At 35.9% G+C, this 20,677-nt stretch overlaps 2 protein-coding genes across 2 annotated transcripts; one reads left to right on the top strand and one right to left on the bottom strand.

The window, feature by feature from the left end:
* Positions 1-2,892: 2,892 nt before the first annotated feature.
* Positions 2,893-10,502, bottom strand: LOC132547169 (nuclear pore complex protein Nup85-like). The gene is made up of 12 exons (XM_060210923.1): positions 10,470-10,502; positions 10,019-10,118; positions 9,526-9,627; positions 9,186-9,240; positions 8,905-8,975; positions 7,495-7,608; positions 6,870-6,991; positions 4,385-4,510; positions 4,100-4,225; positions 3,655-3,786; positions 3,395-3,498; positions 2,893-2,980 (listed from the first exon to the last, which is right to left on the bottom strand). Exons 1-12 carry the CDS (start codon positions 10,500-10,502, stop codon positions 2,893-2,895), a joined length of 1,173 nt encoding a protein of 390 aa, XP_060066906.1.
* A 54-nt stretch (positions 10,503-10,556) lies between these two features.
* On the top strand, positions 10,557-20,512 carry LOC132547170 (ketimine reductase mu-crystallin-like). The gene is made up of 8 exons (XM_060210924.1): positions 10,557-10,708; positions 15,642-15,786; positions 16,760-16,822; positions 17,325-17,426; positions 18,050-18,227; positions 18,632-18,753; positions 18,875-18,959; positions 19,419-20,512. The coding sequence occupies exons 1-8, from the start codon at positions 10,557-10,559 to the stop codon at positions 19,475-19,477; spliced, it is 906 nt and encodes a 301-aa protein (XP_060066907.1). The 3' UTR covers positions 19,478-20,512.
* The last annotated feature ends 165 nt before the right edge of the window (positions 20,513-20,677 follow it).

Below are 20,677 nucleotides of genomic sequence, written 5' to 3'. Positions count from 1 at the left end.
TTGACGTTTGTATTTCAAAAATCATTTTGACTTGAAAAGTAATGTGTAATTTAATTAATTACATTGGACCGTCATGTAATGGTTATTTAATTATTTTGAAAATACCTGTAATGGCAATGCCATTTTCATAATGTAATTGTAATTTAATTAATTACATCATCATGTAATTGAACCCATGCCTGTTACAAACAGTAGCTGTCCTAACTGATCCTAAAATTAACTTTGGCTACGTCTATCACAAAATTAACTTTGGCTGTCTATTACAAATGCCACATTTAGCTACAGTAGAGGTATTTCAAAAATGTATGTCATTGTAGCTGAAAGAACATAATTAATGGTTACATAACCAGAACTACAGTTCTGAACAAGCCACTACAAAGCCTGGTTAACTGTACTAAGAAAATGTCCTCTCAATTAATCAATTTCATTGATTATTGACATCTTATTGTTGTACTTACAGTCACTTGAGTTTATTAAAGTTTCAATTTGACTTTTAATAAGGCCCAAAGTGATAATACTGCAATGTCTTAATTAGCTCTCGAGGGGTATTGGTTAAACTATTTATCCCATTTCATTCCATTCACCATGGAAACAAAACTCTAAAACGCTAAAAAAACAGTCGACAATTAATGACAAATATTGCGCCTAGGGCTGGGTAAAATTGATGAATCAAAAGTGTTGAACTGAAAGTGGACGCAGTTGACATAATACTGAAATTTCTGAGATGAACAAATACAGTACATATATTAAAAGTTCAGGCATAATAAGAATTGTACCAATTACACTTTACACATTCACACTGGGACCTTACACTTTACACATTCACACTGGGACCTAACACTTTGCTAGGTTTATCCTAATCTTCATTAAAACACTTTCCGGGATTCAGATGTTAATTGACATCTTCATTATTCCCAATCTTCATATTGTAATCGTTCACACGCATCACTCTTCAACAGAATCAACGAGACATCATGTCAGAAAGACAAAAACTAAATTTAAGCTAAAACTATATATATTAACTTCACATGTAAACCTTACAATTGGCATAGCTGTAGAGTTCCCGTACGATTTCATACCCTGGACTTGGGGTACTTATAAATTCTCTCCGATCAGAAATTTGAAAGAGCTAGATCTACAATAGCACAGACAGTGACCGATATTTTAAAGTAAAATCGATATATTAGCGTAAGTAGTACAGTACAATATTACGGATAAGGTTTTTTCTGTTTAATTTCAAATCTGTTGGGCAACTGACAGAAGTGACTGCGATGAGACCATTATGAAACGATCATTCAAAAATAAATCCATTTCAAAATACTGAAATACTTTACGGAAGCAACAAAAATGTGCTAGATGCTTACATAACATTTTTCAAATGCATACTGCTTCAAAGGAAAAGTCTTGAAAATATTTTGAAAAAAAAAGTGCCATGGCGGCAGTGCCCAGCTTGCGCGTCGCCGTCGAGTCTAAATTCAATACATGTGATGGCTCATTTCAAATGAATTGTTGCAAAAAAATGCAATTGCTAGTTCAGTATAAGTATTGACTTTAAATTAGGCTTACATATATATATATAGAGTGATACTTACCTACATAAATTACCCGCCGTCTTCTTTCAGACACCGTCTTCTTTCAGGGTCCAGCAGCACAGAGCACCCCGGCTGTTTCCGTCAAAATTTTATGCTACTCTAAATCATTCTTATTTTAGTTTCATTTTTATTTCCAACTACATCTTTCAGTATTTTAATAGTTTTCAATAGTATTAAACGGGAAGTAAATTTTCGAAAAAGAAAAAAAAAGAAAGTAGTACAAAATGTATATGACACCCACAATGCATCGCGCGGAAAAGAAAGTTAAGCCGCCATATTGGCATCGCCTCGCAAAATTTACCACCATAAACGTGAGTCTTTGTCATTGTATTTACAAATTTCGATGTCTGATTATCATTTATACACAACACAAAACGTTTTCTTGATGTACAAGTATTGAAGAAAATGTCGATAAGGTTGTTTCATTTAATGACTAGCATCAGCAACTTGTAGGGGCGATAATCCAATGATTACAGTAATGTCCGGCAGATGGAGTAGGAGTAAACTTTCGATTTATGAACCAATGAAAACGAAGTACTGATACTCAGGGGCGACAGCAACATGCTGAAGAGCAATGCTCTTAGCATAAAAAGCACACATACTCTTAAACAAAATCCCTAGATAATTTTCGTAAAATTCACACGAAAACTCCAAATATTGACTAGTATAATTACACTTGAGGCATCCTTATCCGGGGATCAATCTTAGGTCATTTTACTACTGATATTGAGTAGTTTCCCCTTGCTAATAAAATCCCCCCTTTTACAGCATGTTCCCCTGGAATCTTACAATATATTCCCATATTTTACATCCATTATCATTTTTCTTTCTGAATTTCCCCTATTTTAATAGAAATTACATTTTAATCTTTCAGTTTTGGAGTAGAATCTGATAGATTCTGTATATTTTCTGGTTTAAAGATAATCTTACATGATTCCAAAGTTATTTGAACAGTCAAACACAAAGTGCTGAAAAATTATAAATTGTTCTCAGCCCAGGAGGGTTTTTCTTGTAGCCCTCAGCAACCAGGCTATTTTCCCCTAGTTACTGAAAAGGTGCTTTCTCCTATATCCTAGATCAATCCATGGTATCATATACATTGTTCCCTACTATCATTGGAGAACTTGATCTAAGGTAAGATAAGGTTATCATAAATATCACTATTCAGCCTTTGAATAGGATGATTTTTTTTATGAATGATAAAAAGTGAAAAAAAAGAATGAATATTTTGTCAGTAGCAAGCATTTGTCACATCACTGTTGAACTGTAGTGGAACAAGTTTGATTATGTTATCAGTTACTTACTGTAATTTGTGGGAGTCTAACTGACCACAGTGTTGTAATAAATCTGTCAGGTGAGCTACAAACCACCAGTTACTGAACACAGCGCTGTAAAACACATAAAAAACAAGCTTTTACTACTATTGACCTTTCAGTAATACCATACTTGACCTATAAACTGCCCCCACCCTCCTTCCCTTCATCCCAAGTCCCTTTCAGCATCCCATATCTTTACCATTCCTGATTAAAGTTGCAATCTTGTTTATGTTTTTTTAAATAAAATAACTCCAAAGTACTTGTGATTATAATACCTACAATGTATATTATAATAAATCTATCTGTGGGAGAGGCGAAAAATTCTTTGAAGTCATTTGAATATCAAACAACAATATCATAAAACAACCTGTATGTAAACTCTTACTTATCTCTGCCAAAATAATTTTCTTTTCCAGTGACAGCTCTTTCTGAACTTAATTGACCTTTCCATCATTGAACTTTTGACCTCTTTGACCCCTGACTTACCTGCTGTCCTTAATGACTTGGTGGATGTCATACTCCAATGCAGATAGCAGAATATTATCTAGCTCTCCTATCCTGGTGTTACTGCGATACTCATCCAGACAAACCTGAAATTTAAAAAGAGTCTTACCCAGTACATTCAATGTATTTGTTAAGGCACTGTGAAAAAAAAAGAGAGAATGTGACAAAACACTGACTACATTTAATTTTCAATGATTATATTTATGTTTTTGAGGCAGACTTATTATTTCAAAAATCCTTACCTGTATGTGGTACTGTAGGTCGTAGCCTTTGATGGTTGGATTTTGGTACAGAAGTTTTGACACAAGCATATGGTACCAAGTTTCACACAGGTCCCGGAACTCAGAAAAAACTTGATCATTTCCAGTAAGGATCTATAATAGATATACCAGGTAATCCATAAACATTTATATTTTAGAATTTGTTTTCTTGGTGTAATTATACTGAAAGAATTTGAATACATGATTTTAGACCAAATTAGATGCCTTGGCAAACTTGTACATAGAAAGAAAAGAAGATTTGACCATGTACAAGATATGTTCCACCATGATCTGCTATAAAATAGGACCAAAATAAATTATGAGAAAGAAAACAATCTTAAAAGTGACTGCACTCTGGATGGTATGAAGAGACACAGGTTTACTACCATAATGCATCAAAGAAATGAGATTTGTAGCACAACAGTACCTTCCCAATTGTCTCTAAATTTCCATATGATGAGAATTCTCCCTCCTCCACTCTTCGCTCACATTCGTCTCGCCAATGTCTCCATTTCATGTCAAATTCAGCAATTGAATGACCACGAAACAGCTGCTAAAAACCAGAATCATAATGGTCAAATTGTTGTTGACAAATTCAAATTCTCACAGCTATGAGATTTTCCCTCCATTCAAGTTGCTGTAATTATGCACTTGACATACGTGCTTTGATTTAACAAAATTGATTTGAAAAAGTTATTTACAGTCAACTTACTGTTTGCTGTGGCATTTTCTTGAGAAGATCATCCATACTGGTAAAAGCTTTGCTGTGTTTTGAAGAGTGAAAAGTCAGGAGCCGACGTACATGGTCGGCCTGGCCTTGGAGGACCAGACGATAGATCTGGAATAACACAGAAACAGAATATAAACCATAGAATAGACATTCTGATAACACAATCAGTAGAAGATTAGAGTGTGATGTTTCGATGACTATACAATCACCTTTATAAGATAAATCACCAGTTTGAAGTGTACTAGCACTGATGTACATAGCGTAGGAGATGGTAAGGGATTACCCAACCTTTTCAGCTGTGCTATAATCCTTTGTAAACTAAGGTTGAAAATAGTGAGACAAGATGGAAAACAGATTACAGACAGAAAAATACCCAAAATGTTTACTGTACTGTAGTAAATTCTGCTATACTTTAATTGACACTTGGTAACAGATATGCGAGTCTGTGGCCCCCCCCCCCCCTTATCCCTGTTTCATACTGGCCCACTGTGGCATATCAATATGGCTTCCTTAACTAGCCACCTGAAAAGGTTGTTTTCCCTGTCAACTATTTTGGAATTTTCACAGTCAATGATATGATTTTGCTGTGTGGAATGATCTGTAAGTGCCGATTTATTGATCAGAGACAGAAAATGTTTTCACTCTGATCTTGTAAAAGTTTTTGCCTTCCTGGGATTCCATGTCTTTCCAATGTTCATTAAGCCGAACCCCAAATCTCCTGCCAGTTTCTTCGCTATACGATGGGTCATAGTTTTTGCATCCTATCATGTTTACACATTCTGTGACATTCTCTTTAGGTGTTTCTATCCTTAGGATGGACATTTTGGAGAGTTTTGTGAGGTTTCATAGCTGTTGTAAATGCCATGACCACTGTAAATCCTCCGAATGGTTTCTGACAGGCCTTTGATATAAGGTAGGACTACTTGTCCTTTTGTTTTCTTTTTTTCATTGGTGTCTTGTCTCTTAGCCTTTTTCCTGTCATCAACCTCATTAACTTTCTGGATTGCCCATTCAGGGTATCCACAAGTTTTCATGGCACTATGGATGTGATTTTATATTCTTGTTTCTTGTCTTGTTCTACTGTGACAATCATTTCACATCTGTTTAGCAAGGTTCTTAAAACACCCTACTTCTGGTGTAAGCAGTGGTGCAATCAAAAGTTCAAGTACTGGTCCATGTGTGTATTTTCCCTACAGAACAAAAATACTTTGATAGTAGTCATCTTTGTTTATGAGGAGAGTGTCAAGGACTGGCAAAGCCCCATTAATTTCTTCCTCCCATGTGAATTTGATGCTGTCGGTGGTATCTACAGTATTGATATGCTCAGTCAAATCTTTCTGTGATCCCATTTTAAAATATTTCCAATATGTCATCAATATACCACTTCCACAGACTGGACTGGACTATGGGGCCTTGGTTATAGCCTCTTTCTTCAAGTGCTCTATGAAGCGGAGACACTGGGCTGACCATGACTGTGCCAAACCATTGCTCATAGATGGTATCTCAGCAAGGAAAGTATGCTTTTGTAAGAACAAATTCTAGTAAATCCATGACGTCTTGGATATGGAGATTGGCGTTCTTTTGTCAAAACTGGTCTTGCTCTATTCTACTCCACATGTTACCAAGTGCTTTGTTAGTGGGTGTGTTGGTGTAAATAGACGCCTGTTGAGTGAAATGAATTCCTGATCATTTTGGAAATGTACCATGGACATATTTTCTACAGGGTGTTTCCAGTTTTTGACATGATGTTCCGATTTTCCTATTAAAGGTCCGAGAATGTCTGCTAGTGACCTGGAGACATTGTAACCAATGGAACCAGTATAGTCCACTTCAAGCTGTAATGGATTACCTTCTTTGTGGATCTTGAGTGTGCAGTACATTGTAGGCATGCTCCCTGCAGTGTAATACATGTGTCTACATCATAATTCACTCATCTTATCTTCTTGCTTTGATTTTAAAAAGATAGCTACCAGGTGGTTTTTAAACTTTTGGGTAAGGTTATTCTGGAGTTTTATGACTATACTACAGCTGAAAATGTTGGTTGATTCCTTACCATCTTGTACACTACGTACATTACACTAGTCATCTTGTACACAATGTACCTCCGTGCTAGTCTTCTCCACACTGGTCATTTGTCTGATGAAGGTGACCGTGTAGATCTTGTACACTATGTAAGTCAGTGCTAGTACACTCCATACTGGTCATTTGTCTGATGAAGGTGACTGTGTAGTCATTGAAATGTCACACTTTAATCTTCTACTGGTTGTGTGCAACCCAAAGAAAATGTTTAGAAATAGGATATAAACCATCTTCCAGGTCAGAATGTTTCCTGAGTGAAACATATATGTAACGTCCAGAAATTCAAAACGTGATACTTGTCTGGTATGATATGGAGATATAACAGACACTGTCTCTGTTATGACAGTGTCCATGACTGTTGCCCTTGTATTGATCCTTAAATCTTTACCGTGTCCCAGTACAGGGGATGATGCTCGGGTTGTTCCTCTTGGATTATTTCCAGAAACATTTGTTCTCCTGTCTGGAAGTGGAATCGAAGCCATTCCAACAATGGAGCGATCACTAAGCCACCTAAAACAAAATATCAATTGGTTTCATAGAATCATAATTATCTATCACAGGTAATAATGGTCATCATAACTACAACATCACTATTAGGCAATACTGATAAAAACCAGGCATTTCTGTTCAAAATGCTCCTAATTTAAACATATTTAATTTTCCAGTCTGAAAGGATTTCAGTAAACAAGCTCCTGCAAGCAGCATAAAATGTACATGGAATATCACTAATGAAACCATGAAGATAAAGCTTATCAAGTTTCATAGTGAGAGGGCTGAAAAGCAAGTGATAAGAGAGACAAGGGCAATAACTCTAACAAAATCTTAAGCCTCTTGAGAATACTCTGCTCAAAATTTGACATGTGCAAACAAATATGTTTGAATCTAAAAGTTCAGGGAAAAATAAGAGTTTCAAAACATTAAAAGAAATAAATAAAAAGATACAAAGAAGTGCAATGCTATACATTTGTGTTGTAGGACTAACGCAATTATGCTTTTACAGTCAATACACTGACCTGCAGGACTGTCGATGAAGAGAATCTCACACAATCCCCAAATCAGTTCTGCCATCTCCAGAAGCTGTAAATGATCCAGGAAGTCCTGTTTCTGTTCTTCATCTATTGTGGAATCTGCAATAATGATGTTTATAAGCTATATTACATATATCTTAACTCAAAGAATAGACAACATCCACTGCTTGGTCCAAGAAATTTTAATAAAAGACAGAAATGCATTGTTGAAGAAAACACAAAATATCCTAGCCAATAAGTTTACAAAACGAATCTGATACAATCCTCTGATTTCAAACAAGTTCAATCTAAACTTAAATTCTTAATAATCATACAATAACTGAAATGATGATTTTAGGGCCTTTACTATTTCTGATATATGTAAATGACATGCAAGTGTGTATAAAACTAATTATTCGAATAGCCAATATATGTGACCCAGCAGTTATTTCTCAAACTTTGTGTTTGAAGTCCTGTCAAATTGGTTATTTTTCATTGCATTTAAAAACAGAAAGCATTCTATTTGGTATTAGATAAAAAAAATGATTAAAATTGTGTGTAATAATCACACCTGCTAATATCTTCAAGAAATTCAATTGTCAAAAAGGCTATTTTTGTATGCTTTTAGGTCAAGAAAAACTCTAGGCTTCTTCTTTGATTTTATGTCACTTTGACTACGCATGTACTAGTTGGTACGAAGGTTTATCTTAAAAAGAATAATAGCACAAAACAAAGTAGATTTATTTTGAATGTTCACAATAAAACACATAATGATCAAACATGCTTGATGTTGTTTCCTAAATTAACAGTTTAATATTTTCCATGGCTTGAATTATATGTATGTATCTTTTGAAAAAAATCCACGTAACATTTCCAACATATAATTTTACTAATGATTCATGGAGCACATTTTTGTTTTGTCGGAGCTAAAGAATGGAATCTACTTCCAGAAAATACAAAAACAATACGTTAGATTCAAATCTCAAGTAAAACCTTTCAGACAAAATGACATAACAGTGATTATGTTTGCTAAAACAGATGATGTTTTTTTTTATCTACATTTTGAAGGAAAATGCTTTTTGGGCTATCCTTGGATAGATTTGTTTAACATATATCAGCTGTCTTTATTGTGATTTAATGTTCCGGTGTTGCATGTTTTATTTATGCCAATTTTTCACCTTATGTACTATGTAACATGTATTTTATTTATCATGCTTTGTATACATTTGTGCAAATCTTTCCTGAAAAAATTTATTATTATTACAACAACTAAAATGATGATTTTGGGTTCAATTTCATTAAAACTGTTCTATAAAACTAAATATTCAAATAGCCAATATATGTGACGAAGATTATTGTGTTGAATAAATTATTTACTTTAAACCTTATATTAAAAATGATAATTTCTAATCACACCTGCTAATATCTTCAGTTCCAGGCTATATGCCTTCAGCGAGGCTCGGTACTGCTTGCTGGATCTAATAATGCTGAAAATAAAACGGAATCATTGCCTAAATCAAGAGTGGTTGATGTTATTTTAAAGTAACATTTCCTTACTGTACTATGCATCACATTTTTTGGGGCGAGTTAAACTTGAGACACCTCAAGCCTCAGCTATATAATGAAAACTGGGAAAATGTTGCTGGAGAAAAGTGTCTTAAAAAGAAAACAGCCATCTTTCATGGTATTTCTTTTATAGAAAGTTATGTGTCAATGTCTTTTTTGATTGTTCTTGAAGACACGTGAAAACATCTGCAAATAAAATGTTAATTAATATAACCTCAAAAAATAAGTTCATTACTGCTGTCTGATCTTCCTTAAAAATAAGATACCATTGAAAAAGTAAAATTGCAGAAAAATATTATTCTGGAACCAACACAGTACTTAAGCTCAGAATCAAATTATATGAGCTACAGTCACTTCAGTGTTAAGGAATTGAATTAACTTTGAAAACATCACAAGCAGTTGCTAGCAGGTTAATTTCATGAACAAAAACAGTCAATCGACAATATTAAAAGAAATTTAAATATTACTAACTATGAGATTCATTGACAAGCTTTCTAAGGACAGGTCGGTGTAGGTCTGTGTCCCATTTCACTTCTCGTATTGTTTCTTCCTTCATTAGAGGTGCTCGTCTCTCTGAATCAACAATAAACAATTATTATTATTCCTTAAAAATCAAAATATATGTCATCTATATTTAGATTAACTAAGCATATAGATATTAACACATTGTACAGTATGACATAAAAACATTGTATAAATCTTGCTCACCATAAACTGATTATGGTATACACATAGCTGTAATGTGTATTATTTCTCTTTCTCTACATCAACAAGAACATTTATATAATTGATATTATATCATAAACAATAAACTTGCAAAACTTAAATATATGAAATTTTTATTTTTATTTTTCATTTTTGAAAATTGTGACTGACTCACGTTTTCCAATTGAAGTATTGAAACCATAAAAATCCGGTTGAATGCAATCGAACATCTCTTTCTCTCTCTCTTACAAATACTTACCATTCAATAATACTGCCTTTTTGCCAGGAAAAACAAAGAACTGATTGCCACATCCCCAAACTGCTTGTAAACCTTGAGCACATGATGGGTCATTGACAGCCTGAAAAGAGCAGCAAAGGTTCACAAATCTGAGATATCAAAATAAAAGACCCGATGTAAAAGTAGTCCATGAAATGAATAACTGCATTACATACACTATGTCATGTTCCCAGCGGACATTCTGTTCTAAACTACCATTTCACTTCTATCGATACAAATACATTATATTTTCAAAAAATTTGGTCACGACATCAACATCCAAGTCCCGGCACCGTTTATCCGGGTTTAACAAAGCATTGACAAGCATGTTGAACTCATACGATCAAGCTTTTAAGTAAAACAACAGAAGACACATTAAAGTTCTTGCTTAGATAAATGTTTAGTAAGTATTAAACAATCTAATTCATCTTACACAGAAGTGTGGCTCTCTTTCCCGCTCCGCCATCTTGGACTACCTTCACAATTGAAGAGTTCCAAATTAAAGTACAAGACGTACAAGATGGCTCTGAAGTGGATATCTGGGGAGAAAGTTAAAAATGCTCTTACTTATGAACATTTGATACCTGAGATGGAAAAGGCTCTGTCTACGTTTTCTCAGGGATCCGTTGTTCAACCAGTGAGGACGGTTGTACCTGTCAACAAAGTTAACGGGTTATTATTTTTTATGGTTCTTTCTTGGATATTGAAAGTAGAAAAATAATAATAATAATAGACTTGCACAAGTCCACACTAAAGATACATTTTAAAAATGATTTCACGTCACTAGACGATTCGCAAATCGTGATATGAAAAATGACAAAAGCTGTTAGAAGTAATACCGAACAGAGGAATTGGACTGAAGCATAAGTATAAGTACAGCATACTATATCAATTAAAATTCCATTTATGAATAGTGGGAGGCATGCTGTGTTGATAAAAATCCAAAAAAATATTCTTATACTGACTGGTTGATTTTTATATCATTTGCATTACTGTGGTTTTATGTCTGTATGTATTTATTTAACAGTTTTTCTGTCCACAATAACAGCCTATCAGTCTTTCAGTGGACAACATCATGTCTGTTAGTTTTGTTATTTAGATACAAAATAGCTCTTCAGATACAATATTATTTGTATAGCCTAAAACATTTTATTCCAAATTAACATATATTCTTGAAACTATGCTCTGTTTGAATGTAAAATATTCTTTAATTGAGACATATATTCTTGTATCAATGAATGAAGTGGTAATGTGTCATAATTAAGTTGAAGTGGGACACAGCATGCACCACAGCATTGTTGGTGGTGTGATCATGTAAGTGAAATAAATCTTATATTGTGCAACCAGATGCTTATCTCTTGTAAAATTTTCAAAGAGATTGTTGAACAAGACTATTCTTCAAATGTAGTACTGTTTCTGCCTTCAGGACCATACAATCACCATTTGTAACACTTGTTAATGTATAGTGATTAATAAACCTAACTCTTTAAATATGTTTTGTATAATAAAATGATAATAAAAGTACTTAATGCATCAGAAAGGAAAAAGGATAATTTACAGATGTTACTTCAAGGTATTCATATTGATAACTGATACATATAAATTGAAAATTTTTCATGTTCCACGGTAAAAAAATCAATAATACAAATAAAACCTAGTATTACAACTGGAAATGATAACACAAAGTGGAGGAGTCCAATGTCTTGTGTGTGGTACTGGTAGGTAGATGTGTGGTAGAGGAGTCCAATGTCCTGTGTGTGGTACTGGTAGGTAGATGTATCGGTAGAGGAGGCCAATGTCCTGTGTGTGGTACTGGTTGGTAGATGTATGGGTAGAGGAGTCAAATATCCTGTGTGTAGTACTGGTTGGTAGATGTATGGGTAGAGGAGTCCAACATCCTGTGTGTGGTACTGGTTGGTAGATGTATGGGTAGAGGAATCCAATGTCCTGTGTGTGGTACTGGTTGGTAGATGTATAGGTAGAGGAGTCCAATGTCCTGTGTGTGGTACTGGTTGGTAGATGTATGGGTAGAGGAGTCCAATGTCCTGTGTGTGGTACTGGTTGGTAGATGTATGGGTGGAGGAGTCCAATGTCCTGTGGGTGGTACTGGTTGGTAGATGTATGGGTAGAGGAGTCCAATGTCCTGTGTGTGGTACTGGTTGGTAGATGTATGGGTAGAGGAGTCCAATGTCCTGTGTGTGGTACTGGTTGGTAGATGTATGGGTAGAGGAGTCCAATGTCCTGTGTGTGGTACTGGTTGGTAGATGTATGGGTAGAGGAGTCCAATGTCCTGTGTGTGGTACTGGTTGGTAGATGTATGGGTAGAGGAGTCCAACATCCTGTGTGTGGTACTGGTTGGTAGATGTATGGGTAGAGGAGTCCAACATCCTGTGTGTGGTACTGGTTGGTAGATGTATGGGTAGAGGAGTCCAATGTCCTGTGTGTGGTACTGGTAGGTAGATCTATGGGTAGAGGAGTCCAATGTCCTGTGTGTGGTACTGGTAGGTAGATGTATGGGTAGAGGAGTCCAACATCCTGTGGGTGGTACTGGTTGGTAGATGTATGGGTAGAGGAGTCCAATGTCCTGTGTGTGGTACTGGTAGGTAGATCTATGGGTAGAGGAGTCCAACATCCTGTGTGTGGTACTGGTTGGTAGATGTATGGGTAGAGGAGTCCAATGTCCTGTGTGTAGTACTGGTTGGTAGATGTATGGGTAGAGGAGTCCGAAGTCCTGTGTGTGGTACTGGTAGGTAGATGTATGGGTAGAGGAGTCCAATGTCCTGTGTGTGGTACTGGTAGGTAGATCTATGGGTAGAGGAGTCAAACATCCTGAGTGTGGTACTGGTTGGTAGATGTATGGGTAGAGGAGTCCAACATCCTGTGTGTGGTACTGGTTGGTAGATGTATGGGTAGAGGAGTCCAATGTCCTGTGTGTGGTACTGGTTGGTAGATGTATAGGTAGAGGAGTCCAATGTCCTGTGTGTAGTACTGGTTGGTAGATGTATGGGTAGAGGAATCCAATGTCCTGTGTGTGGTACTGGTTGGTAGATGTATGGGTAGAGGAATCCAATGTCCTGTGTGTAGTACTGGTTGGTAGATGTATGGGTAGAGGAATCCAATGTCCTGTGTGTGGTACTGGTTGGTAGATGTATGGGTAGAGGAGTCAAATGTCCTGTGTGTGGTACTGGTAGGTAGATGTATGGGTAGAGGAGTCCAATGTCCTGTGTGTAGTACTGGTTGGTAGATGTATGGGAAGAGGAGTCCAACATCCTGTGTGTGGTACTGGTTGGTAGATGTATGGGTAGAGGAATCCAATGTCCTGTGTGTGGTACTGGTAGGTAGATCTATGGGTAGAGGAGTCCAACATCCTGTGTGTGGTACTGGTTAGTAGATGTATGGGTAGAGGAGGCCAATGTCCTGTGTGTGGTACTGGTAGGAAGATGTATGGGTAGAGGAGTCCAATATCCTGTGTGTAGTACTAGTAGGTAGATGTATGGTAGATGAGTCCAATGTCCTATGGGTGGTACTGGTAGGTAGATCTATGGGTAGAGGAGTCCAACATCCTGTGTGTGGTACAGGTTGGTAGATGTATGGGTAGAGGAGTCCAACATCCTGTGTGTGGTACTGGTTGGTAGATGTATGGGTAGAGGAATCCAATGTCCTGTGTGTGGTACTGGTAGGTAGATCTATGGGTAGAGGAGTCCAACATCCTGTGTGTGGTACTGGTTGGTAGATGTATGGGTAGAGGAATCCAATGTCCTGTGTGTGGTACTGGTAGGTAGATGTATGGGTAGAGGAGTCCAATGTCCTGTGTGTGGTACTGGTTGGTAGATGTATAGGTAGAGGAGTCCAATGTCCTGTGTGTGGTACCTGTAGGTAGATGTATTGGTAGAGGAGGCCAATGTCCTGTGTGTGGTACCTGTAGGTAGATGTATTGGTAGAGGAGTCCAACATCCTGTGTGTGGTACTGGTAGGTAGATGTATGGTAGAGGAGTCCAATGTCCTGTGTGTGGTACCTGTAGGTAGATGTATTGGTAGAGGAGGCCAATGTCCTGTGTGTGGTACCTGTAGGTAGATGTATTGGTAGAGGAGTCCAATGTCCTGTGTGTGGTACTGGTTGGTAGATGTATGGGTAGAGGAGTCCAATGTCCTGTGTGTGATGCTGGTAAGTAAAGTATTGCTGCAGGAAAAGATGGTAGGTAATAACAAGTAGGTAAAGGATGGAACATCAACACCAGACACACACCTTACCCTGGATAGCATCAAAAACAGATGTTCTCTTACCACCAGACTAATTCATTATCTGTAACACAAAGACTGTTGGTTAATTGGTTGGTTATAGGTCTCTGTGACTCTTTCTATCTCAAGGCATTGCCTCACTGACAAATGTTTTGGTGATGTTATTAAAGTGGAGATCGGGGATAGAAACTTTTGTTGGAATATCTACAGAAACTACAGAACTTCAATATAACATGAGCCATTTCATCACGTATTTTGTGTTAACAAAGATCTGATCACACATAATGACGAAATCCTAATGAAAGTCAAAGATCATGATTGAAAAGGAAGAAAATTGTAAAACATTGATAGAGATTATTAGTTGATGCCAAACAGGTGGTGTATTATTAGTGAAAAAAAAAATCAAAATTCTTTTTTCATGTGTGTTATTTGTGGATTAAATTTATTTTCAACAAATTTTTTGTTCTGTTTATGACCTATTTTGATGCACTTTAGAACAATAAGCTGCTTTTACTGACATCGTGTTACACTGTACTTGACATATCTAGGTATCTGACTGAATAGTGTAATGATATGATAATGTGCCATCTCACAGCCCTACTTTTTGATAGAAACTTCAACATAGTTTCTTTTGCAGGAAATACACACGACTGCTAGTAGTACATGGATTTAACTGCAAGCTATAAAATCATGAAATTTTTTCTTCAGTTGTTCAAAATGAGCATGAAAAGGAAAGAGAAACTTGAGACAGCTCTTGTGTTAGTTTGTTCTGTTTTTATTCTCCCTGAAGGGAGAGCATATAGTTGCCAATTTGTCTCTCCGTCCATCTGTCCGTTCGTCCGTCTGTCATAACTTTGTCTGGAGCATAACACAAAAACTATAAGAGGTATCAACAAAACTTCTATAAATCTCAACGAGATGGAGAGCAGTGCACTCTCTTTTGCATAATTTAGGAGTTATTGCCCTTTGTTTTTTTTCATACTTAAATTTTGTCCTATTCGGGGAGCATAACCTGTGTCTCATGGCCCTTGTTTTTTTTTGTTTTGTTAAATTTTTGATGAAAAAGTAGATATGCCCTTACATTGGCTTTTGATGTGGTGATAGATATGTAATATTCTATACATATGAACGAAAAAGTGTTTGACACTTGTGAATAAGGTTTGTGGTGTTACAATACCTCTGGTGTAGTGTTTTCTTCTCAAGCAGGGAAGAGGTTGAGATAAAGGTACAATAAGTGTACATATTGTATGATGGATAAAAAAAAATCGCTATAAATATACAGAATATATATATAAAGAGCGACATATTTCTGTTTTTGAAAGATGAAAAATCTTTTCTTTTAAGGAATTTTCTGTGTTTTGATTAGGTTCCTGGGAGTCATGCCAGCCTACAGTCCAGAACAAGAAGCATTGGCTACAAAACTTGTCACATTTTTTCCGAACAACAAAAACATTCCTACCCACCATGCTGTAATTGTTATGTTCAATCCTGACTCTGGAGTACCGGAATTGGTTTGTAGCATTATAATTTTGTATTTAATTAATAGAGTGTATTAACCTAGTTGTAGAAATAAGTACCAGCATGCTGGGAAGTAATTCTGTCCATAGATTTTTATAGTTTCCCTAGAGTTTGGAGAGAAAATTTGTTCTCTTCCTGTTGAAGAAATGACCATTTGTTTGAGTTTTTTTTACTTCTATTGTATATAAGTGATCACATCATGAGCGAAATACAATCATAAATGCGATACATTTGTAGAAGTTCAGCATTGCTGGCCTTGACTAGTAGGAATTTCCCATAGTGGAGCAGTAGAATGTCTGGCTAGAGAATAGGGTTGCTAGTTTAAGCGTTAACCCCACCACAGACAGAGAGATTTCATTACTCCTTCCTATTACAGATTTTGTGAAGTTGACCACTGCAAGGGTAGAAGCAACAGGAGACTGCAATGCTTCCTTTAAGATATTGAACCTTGGTTGTTGTTGTCTTTGGGATCAAAGTCTCTGTGAACGATGGTTGGTTAGTGGCAGGTTTTCTGTCTTGGTGACTCCTCTTATCTCTAGGCATTGTCTTACCAATGAGAGTCAGTGTTCTGGCAATGTTTGAGAGGGAGGGAGTAGTGTAGAAGTTGACAGTACAGGTCACCTTACTAGCCTCACTTAGTGGGAATTTACCTTTTAATCAAGCTTTAGTTTGTCTGGCTAGAGACTGTAGGTCACTAGTTAGAACCCTGCCAAAGGTTGGGTGTTTTTCATTACAGTTAGTGTTACAATTAATTAGATATCATGTATCCTATTCTAAATTTTATTGATGTTTTTATATTTTTGATGCAATAAAGATCTCAGATTTATTTATGATGATACACTATCTTACTCTTCTGTCAACAAATTCACACATTGCAATTTGTAATCTGTTTACATATCTAGTATTCTAGAGAAGACCATCAGATATTCTCACTCTTTATATATTTACATGGACCATATGTTACAGTTGATGGATGGAGAAGTGATCACAACAATGAGGACTGCTGCTGTATCAGCTGTGGCAACCAAGGTCAGTTACCATGGTTACAAAGGTCAGCTCTAAAAACGGTTACCATGGGTCACCATTGTTAAAAAAATCAGTTATATTAGGTTATCACAAGGAAAACCATAATTACAAAAGTCAGTTGTATAGGGACTAGGTTAACACAAGGTAACTACAGTTAAAAAGGTCAACAATATAGGTTTATCACAAGGTAACCATGTTGCAAAGATTAGCTGTATAGGGTTATCACAAGGTAACTATAGGTACAAAGGTTAGCTGTATAGGATTATCACAAGGTAACCATAGTTACAAGGATTAGCTGTATAGGGTTTTCACAAGGTAATTATAGTTACAAAGGTTAGCTTTATAGGGTTATCACAAGGTAACCCTAGTTACAACAGCTGTATGAGGTTATCATTATTCAAACTACGAGTTTGCTCCTGGTTTTTCATTTGGAGACAACTCCTCTCCTCTCTTTCCTTTTACTGTACACTACACACATGTACATCATTTCTGTGTTCTGTTACAGGTACTTTATGGAGACAACCCTCAGGTGTTGGCCATTTTAGGATCTGGAGTTCAGGCACGATCCCACTATCAGGCAATGACATCAATTTTCTCCTTCAAGAAGGTATACCACATCATTATGATCAGCAGTTCCTATATAAAACTGGTTCAGCGATGTCTTAAAGCTGGAAAAATAAGACCATGTAATCTTTTGATGAACTCAATTGACTTCACCGAAATGCCTAGCTGTATTTATAAGACAGTAGAAGTCTGGATAACAACCCTCTACTTAAATAAATGAACTATATACTGGTCTCTAGAGGTATCATTTATTTTGCAATAAGCCAAAGGGGCCACCATATTACCTCTGGGTCAGGGGGTGGGCTTATTACAGGACAATGAAATACGATTAGTTGGTTATGTGTATTGAAGTGTAATTACACATTAACCACATTAACTCTGGGTCAGGGGGTGGGCTTATTACAGGACATTGAAATATGATAAGTTGGTTTTGTATCTTGAAGTGTAATTACACATTAACTCTGGGTCAGGGGTGGGCTTATCAAAGGACAATGAAATATGATTATTTGGTTATGTTTACTGAATAGTAAATGATATAGGTTGACTTCTTCCACATCAATAACACAATTTAATAATTTTATTGTAAAGCTATAGATATATTTGGGCTTATCACCAAGCATAGGTTTATAAATATAAAAAAATAACACAAATACATCAATGTTTCAGATAAATGTTTGGAGTAAAACTCCATCAAATGCACAGAAATTAGCAGATGAGATCAACGGGATAGCTTGCACTTCAGCAGAAATGGCGGTGAAGGATGCTGATGTCATTGTTACAGTGACGTCATCATCAGATCCAGTTCTACAGAAAGAATGGGTTAAACCTGGAGCTCATATAAATGGTAGTGTATCTATATAGAACTAGAGTGATTCTTCTACTGTGCTTGAATAGATTAATCACAGATTTTGCTTTTTATAAAAATTAAAACTTCTTAGCCTGAAATACACATTATCAACATCTTTATTTGTACAGGTTGGGAAATAAATTATATTTGACTACATGTAAGAAGTGACCTCTCCTCAGATAAGATGGAAAAAATCTCAGTATTGTTGACATTATAGTGAAAACTCTTTTTATTTGCTTCTACCTACCAGTAACATTCATTTTCACTTCTGTTAGTGTTGTCAGCCTTTGATATTGAAATGCACGATGGAAAGTTGAGATAAAAGTGAAGTACTTACATTTTCAAAATTAATATTTTCTTTAATGTGATATCCAATCAGAACTTGTATTTTATTATTTCAGCTGTTGGGGCATGTCGTCCAGATTGGCAAGAGATTGATTCAGACCTGATGAAGTCAGGGGTGGTGTTTGTGGACAGTCGTGTAGCAGCACATAAGGAGAGTGGTGATGTCATACTATCAGGGGTATGTAAGGATGTTGTACAATTCTACGGTTAGATTAATTTTAGTCCTATGCTTTCAATCTTGGTCTGAATGAGCTCTTTTCCTGCTGTGTTTACTTGGTGTATTTTGTTTGCTTTAAAAGGCCGAAGTTTATGCTGAATTAGGAGAAGTCATTAACAAGGTGAAGGACAAACCTAAAGGGGAGACAACTCTGTTTAAGTCATTAGGTAAGTAACAATTTGCTAGGAATGAAATGGAACCTAGCTTGTACTAATGTTTATATGCTTTTTTGTGGACATAATGCACGTCCTTCATCGGAGAGATGATACCCTGACACGAGAGGGGTGACAGAGATAGAAAATCTGTCAATCAATCGATCACGGACATAAATTATTTAGATTGTAATTCGTCTTGTTAGGGTTGATAAAGTCAGTGTCCCTGATTGATAATTTTGAGAAAGAAAATTACAGTATTTTGAGGGTTCTAATTTTAGCTATTTTTGCGAACGTGTTAAAATCATGAAAATTAAATGCTTTGAAATTAACCAACAAAATCGAGCTCATTTTTATGAGTTATTTTAGATATTTTAAATTTTCACTTTGTACAATTTAAAATTGCATCTCCTATTGAATGTTAGACAAAAAAAAGTTTTTGATGATAAATTTAAGTTAATGTTTTTTTTTTAGGACTTGCTGTAGAAGACATCTTGTCAGCAAAGTTGGTGCAAGACTTGGTATCGGAGTGATTTAACCAAACATTAGGGGATACCAGTCTGATATATATATATACATGGACACCCAGTATTTAAAAACCCTCAAGAGATCTCCATCGTTATGAAAAGGAGCATTTGTAAACAAAGAATCTTTAATCAGACATCTGTTGAATTGATCCTGTGGTGTGTCGGAATAGTAGGGTGGATATGTGTTTTTGGTGCCGAATTGCTTACAAGCGGTGAGCTCACTTGCAAGTGTGATAGGTGGAATAGTTGCATGTAATAGCCTTCATCAGTCACAGAACAGTGAAGTTTTGTAAAGATTGTGGTTGCTAGATGGACCTATGAATGTTTAGGCTGTTGGTGAAGTCCCTACAGGATTTCTGTAGAGTTGTTTTCCATTGATGTTTAGTTGACGATAAACGAAAAAAAGATGTTTTTTAAAATATGGAAAGAAATATGAAACAAGCAGTTACTGAAAATGAAAAAGATATTTTGCATGCTGGATCGAAAAAGTTTTTTTATTTAAGTTGCAAGGACCAGTTCATGTTAAAATTGAAATAGGATTTTTTATAGCTGACTCATGCAGTATGTTTATTTGCAAAAAGTCGTGTCAGCAGTAAAAATGGACTACAGTGGGAATTCTATCACAAGATGTAAAATCAGACACCAGGCAAATCCATCAGAGTAGATCAAGGACTAGCAAACATGAAACTGGCATTCTGGCAGATGGTTTTTCACAACTTTATTTTCTAATATGTTCTGTGTTGTCTGACACAAGGAAATAAGCAGTTTAATTTTTACGTCAAGTTTGGGCAAAGAGGAAGTTGTTAGGAGGAAAAGCCCTAATGTGTGATATTTTTAACCCAAGCTCCGATGTTGTTAGCAGTTTGGCTGTTACAATAATGTTATAGGAATATAAATATTTGGTGTTCTCAGGAAATTCTGTAATCCTCACAGAAACAACATTAAAATTTGTAGCTGGATCTGTCTAATACAGAGAAAGTCGATGAGTTTTGAATGATATAAATGCATTTCATTTGTGTGCAACTGTATTTTTTTTTTTAATCTATATTTTTACATGTACACTTGTATAGCCATTTCATTATTCAGTGATATTTTTATACATTGATTTACTAAGTAGTTTTGTTAGCAAGTATATTTAGATAATTTTTATATCTAGTCTGCAATCACGTATAATCATCGGCAGTGTGTCATGTCGACTTTCACAAA

Source organism: Ylistrum balloti, unplaced genomic scaffold (assembly GCF_031769215.1).
Source record: "Ylistrum balloti isolate Yb309-2 unplaced genomic scaffold, AGI_CSIRO_Ybal_v1 Utg369936, whole genome shotgun sequence".
Classification (NCBI taxonomy): domain Eukaryota; kingdom Metazoa; phylum Mollusca; class Bivalvia; order Pectinida; family Pectinidae; genus Ylistrum; species Ylistrum balloti.
Note: the sequence above shows the minus strand (reverse complement) of the source record. Positions and strands in the feature narration are given on the sequence as shown.

What these genes read in the sequence shown, in the direction of transcription:
- LOC132547169 (XM_060210923.1), bottom strand. Translation starts at nt 10,502, where the DNA reads ATGGCGGAGCGGGAAAGAGAGCCACACTTCTGT. An exon ending in GCTTGTCAATGAATCTCATA is followed by an intron (nt 9,241 to 9,525) that starts GTTAGTAATATT and finishes TTTTATTTGCAG; the next exon opens with ATGTTTTCACGTGTCTTCAA. An exon ending in ATCCCCTGTACTGGGACACG is followed by an intron (nt 4,511 to 6,869) that starts GTAAAGATTTAA and finishes GTGTTATTCCAG; the next exon opens with ATCTATCGTCTGGTCCTCCA.
- LOC132547170 (XM_060210924.1), top strand. Translation starts at nt 10,557, where the DNA reads ATGGCTCTGAAGTGGATATCTGGGGAGAAAGTTAAAAATGCTCTTACT. An exon ending in ACCTGGAGCTCATATAAATG is followed by an intron (nt 18,228 to 18,631) that starts GTAGTGTATCTA and finishes TTATTATTTCAG; the next exon opens with CTGTTGGGGCATGTCGTCCA. An exon ending in AACTCTGTTTAAGTCATTAG is followed by an intron (nt 18,960 to 19,418) that starts GTAAGTAACAAT and finishes TTTTTTTTTTAG; the next exon opens with GACTTGCTGTAGAAGACATC.